This window comes from Gekko japonicus, unplaced genomic scaffold, assembly GCF_001447785.1.
Source record: "Gekko japonicus isolate JY-2015 unplaced genomic scaffold, Gekko_japonicus_V1.1 scaffold1681, whole genome shotgun sequence".
In the NCBI taxonomy this organism is placed as follows: domain Eukaryota; kingdom Metazoa; phylum Chordata; class Lepidosauria; order Squamata; family Gekkonidae; genus Gekko; species Gekko japonicus.
In genome coordinates this window covers 96,761-111,110 of record NW_015167585.1, presented here as the reverse complement: position 1 = coordinate 111,110, position 14,350 = coordinate 96,761, and the positions used below count along the sequence as shown (strand labels likewise).

The window sequence follows — 14,350 nt, the reverse complement described above, 5'->3', positions numbered from 1 at the left end:
CGTGGAAATCTCGTCCAGCCCCACTTCTGAGAGTCCTATACAGCCCAAAGTAATGGTTGAATATCAGTAGAGTTGCCAGGTCATCCTGGCCACTGGCAGAGGCAGGGGGCTAGAAACCTGATTTTGTTTTTTAAAAAACGAAAGCTGAAAAATTCTCAAGAAGGAGGATTCTGTGGCCACTGCAGTGTTCCCTCTAAGCTGAGTTAGTGTGAGCTGGCTCACGGTGTTTTAGCCTCCAGCTCACATTTTTTGTCTTAGCTCAGGAAGGATGGCTCCACAGCAAACTTATTTAGGCAGCAGCCAAATCGATCGCTCACAACTTTAATGGCAGTAACTCACAAAGTTGAAACCTTGCTCACAAGACTCCACAGCTTAGAGGGAACATTGGCCAGTAATGCATGATGGGTGCTTCTGGTTTTTTTGGTGCATTGTAGCAATTAAGATAGCTTTAGAAGACAGCCGTGTTGGTCTTCATCAGAAGAGCTAGATTCGAGTCCAGGATTACCTTAGAGACGGACAAGATTTTGGAGGGGGGGGTGAGCTTTCAAGAGTCAAAGCTCTTGACAATGGGTTGAACTTTACCTCTGCCACAAACTTACCAAGTGGCCTTAGGCAAAGCTTGTCAGACTCAGCTCTTCCTCCCATATCAGCAACAATACCAGCCTACCTTACAGGACTGTTGCTAGGATTACAAAATGTGCACATTAAGTAATTTGCTAGGTACTGAGAAGAGTCCCCTCCACTCCAGCCCCAACTGGGAAAGACTAAAGGACCTTTCATATTTCTTACCGTATCTCAGTAGTTCTGGAAGCCTTCTTGAAAGACTATTTCTGCAGATGAATGTAGCTTATTTTGCATTAAGGAGAGAGATGGAGAGCGTGAGAAATAGCATGGCTTTTTTTTTTAAGGAATCCAATTTGTTAATACACACTGCCATCTGGTGGCAGCACAGGATATGAACCGAGAAAAAAAGGAGAGGACTTGTATGAGGGATGTGTGTTGTTTTACAATAGTAATATTGACCACTGAGGAAGGCCATCAGGGGCCGAAACATGTATGGTCTACTGGTCATAAGATATACCCATCAATTGTATATGTAAAACTATCCGCTCTGTGTGTAAAAGGTTTTAAGAATCTCATATTTGGATAATCTCTTGTAACCGATTTTATCTTTTACTAATGTGCACACCATAATAAATATTTGCATTTTTATAATAACTTATTTCGTTAGCTTGACCCTCATATATCACAGGCAGCACAGAATACTACATGGCGGCCTGTATTCCAAAACGTGTGAAAATCATTCCAGGTACACCAGTTATGAGTAAACCAGTATTGCTTGTGTGACTTGAGCAGAGAACCGGCCTGAGCAACATCAGCCCAAACAGAATCAAGATACCTTTCTGCAGGTGTGATGCTCTTTCCAGAACCATCCTTGAGAGAACAGCTCTTGTCAGAACTATGGCTTGCCCAAGGTCATCCAGCAGCTGCAAGTGGATGAGTGGGGAACCAAACCTGGTTCTCCCAGATTAGAGTCCGCACACTTAACCACTTAAGAAGATCGTCCCTCTGCAAAAAATGCCATGGGTTCCAGAACGAAACCTCCTCAATTCCTGGGACCACGACCACCATGGCCAAAGGATGCAACCAAAGCTACTTCGTCCTTTGAGTGAAGATCTTCTTTATTACCCTGTGTAGTAGCTGTATTGGTGGAAAGGCGCACCATAGCTGAGTAGACATTCCCCGCTGAGTGTGGGTGCTCTGATGGCTTGAGGTGATTTTGTTCCTGCCCTGAAACTTTTGGGACTTTGCAATTTTGGCAAAGAGATCCCCTTCTACCGTGTTGAATCTGAGGGAAAAACCCAGATCTGATGGAAAATCTTGTTCAGCATCCACTCTGACTGGATCAGAGCTCTTCGACTCAGCCAGTCTGCTAGAGCCTTTAGGGATGTCAGATGACTCTCTGCCCAGTGTATTAAAGTCTTCTGTTCACACAAGCATTAGTTGCCATGTTGTCCATGTGCCCCAGGACGTGATGTCTAGAAGGAAGATTCTGGAATACCCAGTAACCTTACCCTGTATCTCTGGGCTCCAACAAGCTGATAGAAAGAAAATTTCTAGGGCCAGATGCCCTGCACCAATCTCTTGCGCATGCCCTCCCTCCAACCAATGAGACTCACCTCCAAGAACATCAATGTTCTCTTTGGGGTCCCGTAACAGCATCCCCTCCCGGAACCACTCGCCTCCTGAGTTTCCCACCGTAATGAAGTTGGCAGTTGTAGAAGGTTGAACCTGTTGTTGTCAATTGTGTCTTGGTAAAAGAGCAAGAGAACTCTGCAGCAGATGGGCGTGAAAACTGGGCCGCTGAAGAACGTCCCGGTAGGAAGCCCTCATTCCCAGAAGCCTTACCAGGGACATCATTTCCACCTTGTTCTTCTGAAGGGTCTTGAGGACAGGAGACTGTCACTTCTCCTGTCTCTCTGCTGACGAAAGGACCGTGTCTATTAGGGCACCCAAAGGAAGAACTGAGTGTGTCGGCTGCCAGTTGCTCTTCTCCACGAAACCCTGCTCCTGTAGGCAGGCTACTGTTTGACTCACATTCCCTAAGCCTAGTCTGGGGGAAGGTGCTTTTAATAAGGTATCCTTCAGGTAAGGAAAACAGAAAAGGTTGACACCCCCACACACACACTTGTGGCCCAGTGTGCACTTCCAGTGTGCCACAAATAATTGCAGATGACCTCCAACTTTGGGGGCACCTGAACTCTCAGCATAGACATGTCGAAAGGTCTTTTTTGGCGTGGCTTCCCTTGGTGTTCTGTCCAGATTTGCTATAGGCTGCTGCTTGGACGGCCATTTCCCTTAGAAAGGCTCGGAGGAACTGGGACCGGAAGGTCTCCTGAAGGCTTGAAAGGAGTCACGAAAGGAAGAGAAACCATTTCATGGGCTTGCCTTCTTTCTTCCTAGAAAGCAAGGCCTTTTTTTTTTTTTTGGCCTTGTCCAATTCCCTGCCACAACTGCCAGAAGTACAAGCTGGGTTTCGAAGAGGTAGAGGAACTAGAGATCATATTGCCAACATTCGCTGGATTATGGAGAAAGCAAGAGAGTACCAGAAAAACATCTACTTCTGCTTCATTGACAATGCTAAAGCCTTTGACTGTGTGGATCACGACAAACTATGGCAGGTCCTTAAAGAGATGGGAGTACCAGACCACCTCACATGTCTCTTGAGAAACCTGTATAAGGGCCAAGAAGCGACAGTTAGAACCGGATACGGAACAACTGATTGGTTCAGCATAGGAAAAGGAGTACGACAAGGATGTATACTGTCACCTTGCTTATTTAATATATATGCAGAGTACATCATGCGAAATGCTGGCCTGGATGAATCACAAGCCAGAATTGAGATTGCTGGGGAAAAGATCAACAACCTCAGATATGCAGACGATACCACTCTAATGGCAGAAAGTGAAGAGGACCTAAAGAGCCTCTTGCTCAGGGTAAAAGAGGAGAGCGCAAAAGTGGGCTTGAAGCTCAACATCAAAAAAACTAAGATCATGGCATCCGGCCCCATCACTCCTTGGCAAATAGAAGGGGAAGTCGTGGAAGTAGTGACAGACTTCACGTTCCTGGGATCCCAGATCACCGCAGACTGTGACTGCAGCCATGAAATTAAAAGACGCCTGCTCCTTGGGAGGAAAGCGATGGCGAACCTAAACAGCATGATAAAAAGTAGAGACATCACCCTGCCAACAAAAATACGCATGGTCCAAGCAATGGTATTCCCAGTAGTCATGTATGGCTGCGAGAGCTGGACTATAAGGAAGGCCGAGCGCCGAAGAATAGATTCTTTTGAACTATGGTGCTGGAGAAGACTCTTGAGAGTCCCTTGGACTGCAAGAAGAACAAATCAGTCAATCCTCAAAGAAATCAACCCTGACTGTTCCCTGGAAGGCCAGATAATGAAACTGAAGCTCAAATACTTTGGCCACCAAATGAGAAGGGAGCACTCACTGGAGAAGACCCTGATGCTGGGAAAGATTGAAGGTCAAAGAAGACGGGGACGGCAAAGGATGAGATGGTTAGACAGTTGATGGAGTGAGCTCCCATCTCTAATTCCAGCTCCTGCCAACCTAGCAGTTCGAAAGCAAGAAATTACAAGTAGATAAATAGGTACCCACTTTGGTGGGAAGGTAACAGCGTTCCGTGCGCCTTGGTGTTTAGTCATGCTGGCCACATGACCACGGAAACGTCTTCGGACAGCGCTGGCTCTTCAGCTTTGAAACGGAGATGAGCACCGCAACCCTAGAGTCGGATTCGACTGGCTTTCGAGCAAGGGAACCTTTACCTTTACCTAAAGGGGATGCCGACCACCCCGGCCTAGGCCGAGGGAAGTGCAGTAGATGAAGCATCAAAGACCTTGCCAGTTTGGAGTAGTGGTTAAGTGCCCGGACTCTAATCTGGGAGAACCGGGTTTGATTCCCCACTCCTCCACTTGCACCTGCTGGATGACCCTGGGCAAGCCGTAGCTCTGATAAGAGCTGTCCTTGAAAAAGAGCAGTTTCTGTCAGAGCTCTCTCAGCCCCACCTACCTCACAGGGTGTCTGTTGTGGGGAGGGGAAGGGAAAGGAGTTTGTAAGCCGCTCTGAGACTCCTTTGGGTAGTGAAGGGCGGGGTAGAAATCCAATCTCTTCTCTCTTCTTCTTGCGTAAGGCCTGTTCCCATTCCCCCCGTCACTGGGACCTTGGGGAGGCCATCCGCCTCCATAGAAGGTACTGGGTTGGAACCCCAGCTTATCACCGGGCCATCCATCAGAGGCAGCTTGACTTCCCCTGCGGCCTCTGTTACCAAGGAGCAGGCCTGTAGCCAGAATCTTTAAAGTCGGGGGGCATTTAAATTTCTTAGGGGGCACTGGCTAATCAAACTAATCCAGGGGAGAAGGCCGTAATGCCCTGGGCTGGATGGGAAGTCAGGGGGGCTTGCCAGCAAGTCAGGGGGGCCTAGCCCCAAGATGCCCCACTGTAGCTACGGGCCTGCCAAGGAGTAAAACTGGGGAAAAGATCAGATGGTTAGACTTTGGTCTACCTGGGGCTTCCCATTCGTAATTACTCCGTTAAAGGATGCTGGGGGGGGGGCTGGAGGGCAATCTGGATTGGGGACCTCCCTCTTGTTGGTGCTGCTAGGAAACTCCAGGATATGAGATCCCTTAGGGAGTTGTTTTGCGTACACTTCCCAGGGGCAGGGCACATGTCTGCATGGCAGTGGCAGTTCCCCTTCTTTCAAGGAAGAGGAGGAGGAGGAGACTGGATTTATACCCCACCCTTCACTGGGAGTCTCAGAGCGGCTTACAAACTCCTTTCCCTTCCCTTCCCCTCCCCAGAACAGACACCCTGGGAGGTAGGTGGGGGTGAGAGAGCTCTGACAGAAACTGCTCTTTTTCAAGGACAGCTCTTATCAGAGCTACGGCTTGCCCAAGGTCATCCAGCCAGGTGCAATTGGAGGAGTGGGGAATCGAACCCGGTTCTCCCAGATTAGAGTCCGCGCACTTAACCACGACACCAAACTGGCACTTCCTAAGTGGGTGATGCATCGGGGCCTCGAAATCCTACTGGAAAACTCAATGGAGGGCTAGACTCCCTGCTAGGCAGGTGAGAATCTGTCATCCTGTAGAGGCCCTGCCTGCGTAGCCATCTCCCGCCAGAACCGAGAGTGCTCCCACTCCCAGGCCCGCTCTGCAACTGTAGGCTGGCTTCGGTCTTACAGGCGCCCTCAGGAGGTCACCAGCAGGGCTGGAATTCCAGAAGCCCTCTCCCTGTGGCCCCCCCAGCTCTGTGTGTCCCCCCAACCGTATAAACTTATTCCCTTTAGGTAGGCAGCCATTTTAGGGAAAGGTTTTTGTGTTTTTAGCGCTGTTTCATAATATTACCTTTTCCATTCTGTATTTTCCATTCACTGCCACTTTGCCGTATTACATTGATTTTCCTGGGTTCTTCTGTCAGTAAAATTTTCATAAACCTTTTGTTGAAGAGACTCCCCCCCCCTCATTTTCCCAAGTGCACCATAGGTAGGCAATTCAGTTCCAGGTGTTTAAGTGCCCCAAATACACGGGCTGATTCGGGGGGGGGGGCGTCGTCCTGACATGCTTATGCCCATTTGGGGTAACAGGTGGCGGTGGAAAGGCTTGCAAAGCATTACGGACATTTGACAGTCCAGCTGTTCCCTCATTATTAATCCAACAGACGGACTTCCTAAATCAAAGGGAGTTTTCCCCGCTTGGGTCTTTATTAATAGAATTCAGTCTGCACTTTTCGGCTGGAAAGCTCCACACCTTTCCAGCCAAAGTCAAGCGTCCAAAGAGAGGTCCAGACTCCAGCTGAGTCTTTACACCAAGCCCTGAGCATCGGGAAAGGGCTGTCAAGTTGCTGCTGACCAGGGGTCATTTCGTAGAAAAGGAGGTGCAGGAGCTCATTAGCGTAACTTATTAGCATAACCGGAAGTGTGTCAGAAGGCAACACCCACCACTCAGGCTCCACTGGACTGTTTTGGATTGCTAGCGATGGGGGGGGGGGACGTGCAGATCTGCCCTCACAGAGGAGGGAGAGCTTGTACCTGAATGAAACTTGGTCTTAAAAGTGCCACTGGACTGTTTTGGACAGGGGGACGGGGGGGGGGGGGCTCTGCAGCTTACCTGGCTGCTTCTTGCTCTGACTGAAGGCTGCTGAGAGCAGGGGGGGGGGCTTGTTGTATGTTCCCGCCCCCTGGGCTCTTTACTGCTGGAGCTCCGTTCCTGTGCGCTCCTGCAGGAAATGACCCCTGTCGCTGACTGATGGTGACCCCGGTAGGGCTTTCAAGGCGAGAGAGGAGAAGAGGTAATTCGACACTGCCTGCCTCTGTGTGAGGACCCTGGTATTCCTTGAGGTCTCCCAATCCAGGAACCGATCAGGGCTGACCCTTCTCAGCGTCTTGAGATCTGACGAGATCCTGGTCACAGCACCTTTCTTTAGACCCAACATTGAAGGGGGGGGAAGCCTCAGCTAACAAACCAGGACTGAGCTTCACAGACCTCTCCTTCAGACTGGATGTTTGGGGGCGGGGGTGGCAGAGGTGTTGTTGGTAAAAAGCCACCACATAATACAATCTTAAAATGGGGATTCAGGTAAAAAAGTTACAAGCAACTTCCTGTCTGCCTAGAGCCTCGCGCACACCCCCTGACTCCTCTCACTCACGAAGACAGTCAGCCAGAAGAAGAGTGAACCTAATGTAACAAATGAGTACTTGTTCGGTTGTTGGTATTTTCAGTCATTTGTTACAATGAAAGACGGAGCTCTTCCACCAGGCCTTCAACTAAGGAGCTGCCGCCACCACCACCACCACCACCACGAACTGAAACTTACAGAGCCCCGGCCCTCGGTTTTGACATCCACAGCCTGTGCCTGCCGATTATATCAGGGGAAGATCAATGAGCTGAACATCTAGTTAGATCCTTGAATGCACTCATACAGTACCGCCATCGTTAAGCAATTAAATAGATACTGCTAGCAGCATTTTATGATATTGAATTGTTTTATAATTGAACTGTTTGTAGATGATTTTGTGATAAATTTGAATGCTCCAGCATGGAGGGCAGGGTATAAATTGGATAAATAAGAGCGGGTAGGAATTCCGTTAATTTCCAGATGAATGTACATCTCTGGTCCGAGAGCAGAAACTCAGACTGTGTCCGGGTCTGAGGACACAAAACAGTGCTCTGGTACAGTAAATCAGCTTTGCACCATGTAACCCCAAGATCTGCCCATTTGACATCCTTTATCCCACTTTTTTAGTTTTACTGCTCTGCATAATTTATTCTAATTCCATAAATCACGGAAAGGAGCAAGGAAAAAACCATGGAGGGTATCCAAGCCCTGCAGGATCTCAACTCCGCAGAGATCGCCAATACACCTGTCCTGCATTTCACTACCATGAGGACTAGGAACTTTGAGAATGTAGCTTCTAAGGAACCTGCTTTCGTGCTTCACAGGCAGAGAGCGCTTTAGCCTGCCTCACATTTTAATGCTAAGCCTGTCTTCTCCCTAAGATCTTTTCCACCTATTGAACAAAATCATATAAAGGCATTCGCAACGCTCGACTCTTCCTGCAGCTTACACCCTTCAGCACCCTCCATCTTGGATGACAGAAGGCGGTATATTGTATTTTGCCAAGGTCGGGAATTGCTGTGCAATTATTTGCCTCCCTGCCACTGAGAGTCCCCCGCCCTCCTTTCCCCTTCTGCGAAATGCAGAGAATCCGGGCACAAGAGACCAAGGATTTTGTTTTCTCTGAAGCAGGTAAGTAGTAATCAAGCCAAGAAATAATCTGACAGCACAGGGAGTTCTGCACAGACAGGAGGGAGGGAGGGAGGATTAGGGGCTTTGCGGGGATTAGAGGAGGGGGCTGCTGCATGTTGAGGGTAGGGGTCTCAGCTGGACCAACAGAAACATACCTGGCAGTAGACTCCCTTCCCATCTAAACACCTGCACACCATACCCAGCAACTGCTCGGCACGTCTGAGCGCAAGAAGCTGCCCTGTGTAAAATTAGATTGACGGTCCGTCTAGAGCAGCATCACCTACTGTAACAAACAGCAGTTCTCCCCAGATCTTTCCTCACTGGGCGACCAAAGATCCGCTTGTTACCCGCAGCAAAGCCACGGCCCTTCCTCCAGCTGATTAATATAAATTACTCCTCACCGTGGGCAAGGGGGTCTTCCAAGCTGCTGCCGAGGATGAATCCATTCGGCAAGCCGCGGGTGCTGGCCTCCAGCACGAGCGGCCTTCCCCACACGAGAGGCTCAAGTGGTACGCAGTTCTGCCTTTCCCCTTCTTTCCTCGCAAGAACCCTGTAAGGTAGGTCGAGAGTGACAGGCCTAAAGTCACCCTCTGAGACTCAGGGGAGAACAGAAATCTGAACCCGTGAGGCCGCTGGCGTCGAAAGACTTGCTCAGAAACCACAGCCTGGCTGGAACGCAGCAAGACTCCTTGGGCCGAACGTGGGCTTTGTTTTCAGACAGCTCCGCCGCTCGCCAGACCCCCTTCGAAGTGCTGGAAAGCTCCCAAGGCACCTCAAGGCCTCCTCCCAGGCTCGTTTTTACCCTGCGCTTCCTCCGAGGGGCTCAGGGTGACAGACCCTTCTCGTGACATTTCATCCTCACAACAAGCCTGTGCGCGAGGCTGGCCCTACAACAAGAGAGGGGCCCTGGCTCAAGGTCCCCAAGAGGGCTTCATGGCCAAGTCAGGGTATGAACCCCGGCCTCCCAGATCCCAGACTGGAACCGGAACGGCTGCATGCCATGAGCCCCTCCTCCTGGGTAGAGGAGGCTGTAAAGTCTCAAATTGTTCAAATGGGCGGTGTAAAGGCTAGCAAAGGTTAAGGAGTTTGGGGCTTATCAATTCCCTCCCCCATTAAAAAGCTAAGGAAAGACATGACGGTGGCTTGTGAAATCATGCAGAAGGTGGAAATGTCACTTTTTCTCCCCCCCAAAGAAAAGCCCCCCCCCTGAAATAATGCAAAAGGGGGAAATGTCCCTTTTTCCCCCCCCCAAAAAAAAGCCCCCCCCCCCCCGAGGCACCCAATTAAGTTGAGGGTCAGCGGTATCCGGGCAGAGGCAGGAGAGACCTGCTTCATGCCCTGCCATGATCAACTTGCAGAATTCACTGCCGTGGGATGTGGCGACGGACACCAGCTCAGATGGCTCCGTAAAGAGGCGAGACGAATCCATAGGAGAAAATCACCACTGCCACAAAGGCTAAATGGAACCCCCATTTTTGGAAGCAGTCTACCTGCAGACACTAGTTGTCAAGGGTCTCTGCTCATAGCCTTCCAGACATTCAGTTGGCTACTGTAAGGGAATTAAGGGAGATGAACTATTCCCACCCACCCCCAGTAACTCTGCTTAAGATCACGTATTTTATCCTCCAGACAGTTGTCTGGGAGAGGGTGGTTTCCAAGGGGGGGGGGGGGGAAGGCACTTGGCCACACAAACCACCCATCCACACGTGTTCCATGACAGTGGCCCCATCCCTCTACCCAGGGCCTCCGATCTGCAGCCCACGCTTCCAGGTACAAACACCGCTTTACACTGAGGACAACAAAGATTTCTCTATTTCCCTAAAAATGAAATTGCAGGCCATTCCTTTCAGCACCCCGGGGATTAAAATTTGGTAGGGTCACGTAAAAATCAAATTTGCCAGTCAAGAAACTTGCAGAATGATGTGCAATTTGAAGGGGAAAAAATCGTGTGCCTTTAAATTCACAGTAAGACATTGTGCAGAACCGGGCCTTGCATAGCACAGGTTGCTTTTGGTGCGAACTTGCTCACACGTGGCTTCGAACGCTGCTTGGAAGTGGGTTCAAATCACGGCTTCAGAAATGTGTTCCATGGGACCGGTCCCCCAAGGCCCTACATTCCTGCATGCAAAAACCACAAAGATGCAACACCCCAAAATATTGCTCCTTGACTCCCACCTTTGGGGCAGGCCCAGCGGCAAAAAGCCAAAGAGAAACCAAGGAGAGACTGGCGTGCCCAAACTGGACTACAGTCAAGGAACTCTCTGGAGAGTTCGGTTCAGATGTGAAGGGCCGCCTTCAAGCCCGAACGGATGAATGGTCACAGTGGTACAGTCGCAGGCAACCGGTAGGACCCCACTTTTATCCATCAGGACCTACACACCAGGGCTGGTGACCAAAGTTGCGTCCTCCATTCTTTCCCAACAACAGTGCACAGTTTCTTCATTATAAGTGTATTGTTTCTTTCTCTGGTAAGTCCTCGTTTTATTTCCTGATCTAAAGGGCCATAGAGATGTGCTTTTCCCCCTCGCAGGTCACTTTTTTTAAAGTTGCACTTATATACCACCATCTTTCTATCATAGGGCTTCAATACAGTTTATGTAGGATTCCCAGGAGGCATCCCGCATGACATTTTAATAAACGTTGTACCCTGCCACAAATTTCTGTAAGTCTTTAAGGTGCTACTGGACTCTTACGTTTTACTCCCAGCCAGGCTGACCATCGCCCTGCCCTCCCAGAAACTGGACTGCACACTGCTCCGCAGAGACTGAACATTCTGCACCATTCCGCCAAATCAGCCGGGGGGGGGGGGGGGAGAGGTGTCACTGCTGCGGAAGCAGTACAATAAAGATTTATTATTTATGGAAAATGGAATGCTTCCTCTGAAACAAACAAGTGGTATCCAAATAAAAACATAATGGGGAGGGAGGGAGGGATCAGAGTTCACATTATCTGCAAGCTACAACAGGACACTGCGGCTCAACTCTTTCCGTGACAAGAGCCCAAGGAGATGACCCCGGCAAATGGAAGTTCTCGCGTTCAATGGGAGAAGGATCTTCAGTAGCGCCGAGTGAAACGGGTGTCATTGGGTCGGTTCAGTCTGTCCTGGTCTGTGAAGCCACCTTGCGCACCGGCTGCCGGTACCGTTGGGCTCTGGGCTCCGCTTTGCACGAACCCGCCACGTCTGGTGGACAAAAACACAAGCTTCAGGCTGGAGCTCAGGTTCTCCAAAGGCATGCGTCTGGCAAAGGGGGCCTTGGCCTCTCATTCAAAAACCTGGATTTATTCACCCCTCACTGACACCCCAAGACAAAGGACAAAACCTCACGCAGCAGCGGGGGGGAAGGGGATTTACAACACAATCAGGATGTCCACAGGCCGACTGAGGGCCCCACTCACTCCAGAACAGCACCAGTTAGCCGTGTGGGGAGGGGGGGGGATGTTCAGAGATCCCATTGAAACCAACAATGCTGTGAAGGGCCGTGTGATATAATTTACACGATATGAGTAAAGAAGAGACTGGATTTATACCCCGCCGTTCACTACCCAAGGGAGTCTCAGAGCGGCTTACAAACCCCTTTCCCTCCCCCTCCCCACAACAGACACCCTGTGAGGTGGGTGGGGCTGAGAGAGCTCTTGACAGAAACGGCTCTTTTTCAAGAACAGCTCTTATCAGAACTACGGCTTGCCCAAGGTCATCCAGCCGGTGCAAGTGGAGGAGTGGGGAATCAAACCCGGTTCTCCCAGATTAGAGTCCGCGCACTTAACCACTACACCAAACTGGCTCTCACACCAGAAATATCAATGACTCCCAACAATCTAAGGGCCCAGCATGGGGTGTGTGGGAGCCCCGGTATCCATTGACACCTTCCCTGACCAGGTGGAGATTTTGCCCACCAAGGCTTCTGACCAGCCGCTGGAGAGTTGACTGGCTGTGCAGGTTTTTAGAAATGTTGCTTTGGCAGCAGCTGCCACCACAGCCCAAGGATCCCCGCTGTGTGACTGAAGGTCAGTGGCGGCAGGCGTGTCGTGGCTGGCTTTGCCTCCCGTGGCAGCCATTTTGTGGTCGCACCCACCACGCTGTGCCAGAATTCCAAAGGTGCTCACAGGCTCAAAAAGGCTGGGGGGCCCCTGATCTAATCCATCAGGCAAAGGCTTCGTCCTCTATGCCCTGTTTGTTGGCCCTCCAAGGCACCTAGATGGCAACTGTGTAAACGAGGATGCTGGACTAGACGGACCATTGGTCTGATCCAGCAGGGCTCTTCTGATGTTCTTAATGTCGCCGCTGTCCTTGCCGGCAAGATTCTGAAACCAGCCCCTCCACAGTCCAGAGCTTTTGGGGTACTAGTCCACCCCCACCCCACCATAAAACATTAAATTTTATCCCAGATTTCTGGCTGTAACCCGTGACTCAGGAAGAAATACCCCTTCTGAATACATCAGAAGGGCATCTTCATTGCTGACTTCCTGTAAATTATATAAAGCAGAGCCTGTTTGGAAATGTCGAGGGGGGAGGTTAGCATCGGAATCACTGCAGTCATTCCAGGTATTCCGCAGAAGCACGTGCTGTGCTTTTTACAGACTGACTGTAAATTCATTGCTACCTTCCTTGTCAGAGAAAGGTAGGAGAAAGTGTCATAACAACAATATAAGCAAACATTGATGCTACAAAGCTTCTTTTTCTGAGCATACCCCCCCCCCCCAAAAAAAAATGGTTGTTGATTAGAACTGAGTTTTACTTCCTTGCAAATACATGGCCTCGGGTAGCCCTCCTCCCAGGAGAGATTTATTCCCCCCATTTTACAGCCGCTACGGATGCAAATAAAGCCCCCAAGCTTAAATCGACAGGGAGAGGAAGGAACATAAGAACATAAGAACATAAGAGATGCCAATGTTGGATCAGGCCAAAGGCCCATCCAGTCCAACACTCTGTATCCCACAGTGGCCAGAAATACCAGGTGCCCTCAGGAGGTCCAGCAGTGGGGCCAGGACACTAGAACCCCTCCCACTGTTGTTCCCCCCTCCCCCAAGCACCAAGAAGACAGAGCATCACTTGCCCCAGAGCCCCTATCTATACCTTGTGGCTAATAGCCACTGATGGACCTCTGCTCCATATGCTTATTTAATGCCCTTTTGAAGCCGTCCATGCTTGTAGCTGCCACCACTTCCTGTGGCAGTGAATTCGAAGTGTTAATCACTCTTTGGGTGAAGAGGGGTGCAAAATGCAGTTATTACGTTCGGTTTCCGTTCGGGGTGGAAGATTTTAGAGCTCAGGCCTCTTGGATTCAGTGGCAGGCTCAACCCAGAAGGGCAGGCTGGACTAGCTGGAGTGAGAAAAGGCGTGGAGACCGAACGCGACCGCCCTCCTTTTCGACTCTAACTGGGAGCAGCGACAGCCCAGGAGAGCCCCCCCCCACAGATGCTTTCCTCCAGTCCGACACCAAGGGAAAGACTCTTTGGGCCGGAGGACAGGGCCCCACTGCCAATGGAAAGGAACGGCAGGATCCAACCCAGTGTGCTGCTCACTGTTGGCTTGTGTAGACTGTTTCAGAGGGTAGCTAAGAGCGTAAGGGAAGCTCCGTTGGTTCAGGCCGATGGCCCATCCAGTCCAACACTCTGTGGCCAAAACCCAGGGGCCATCAGGAGGTCCCACCAGCAGGGCCAGAATTCCAGAAGCCCTCCCACTGTGGCCCCCTAATCACCAAGAAGACAGAACATCACTTCCCCAGACATAAGAACATAAGAGAAGCCATGTTGGATGAGGCCAATGGCCCATCTAGTCCAACACTCTGTGTCACACAGTGGCCAAAACTCAGGGGCCATCAGGAGGTCCACCAGCAGGGCCAGAACTCCATAAGCCCTTCCACTGTTGCCCCCCAAGCACCATGAATACAAAGAATCACTGCCCCAGGCAAAAGAGAAGCCATGTTGGATCAGGCCAATGGTCCATCCAGTCCAACACTCTTGTGTCACACAGTGGCCAAAACCGAGGTACCCTCAGGAGGTCCACCAGCAGGGCCAGAACTCCA

The 14,350-nt window shown here is 50.5% G+C and overlaps 1 protein-coding gene across 3 annotated transcripts in view; it reads right to left on the bottom strand.

Moving 5' to 3' along the window:
• Positions 1–11,133: 11,133 nt before the first annotated feature.
• The window catches only part of LOC107112726 (scaffold attachment factor B2-like), a 51,747-nt gene continuing 48,530 nt past the window's right edge, over positions 11,134–14,350 (bottom strand). For all 3 annotated transcript variants that reach the window (XM_015413914.1, XM_015413915.1, XM_015413916.1), the window contains one exon: positions 11,134–11,505. In XM_015413914.1, coding sequence (XP_015269400.1) covers positions 11,379–11,505 — 127 coding nt within the window. In that variant the 3' untranslated portion in view covers positions 11,134–11,378. The remainder of the gene's footprint in view (positions 11,506–14,350) is intronic.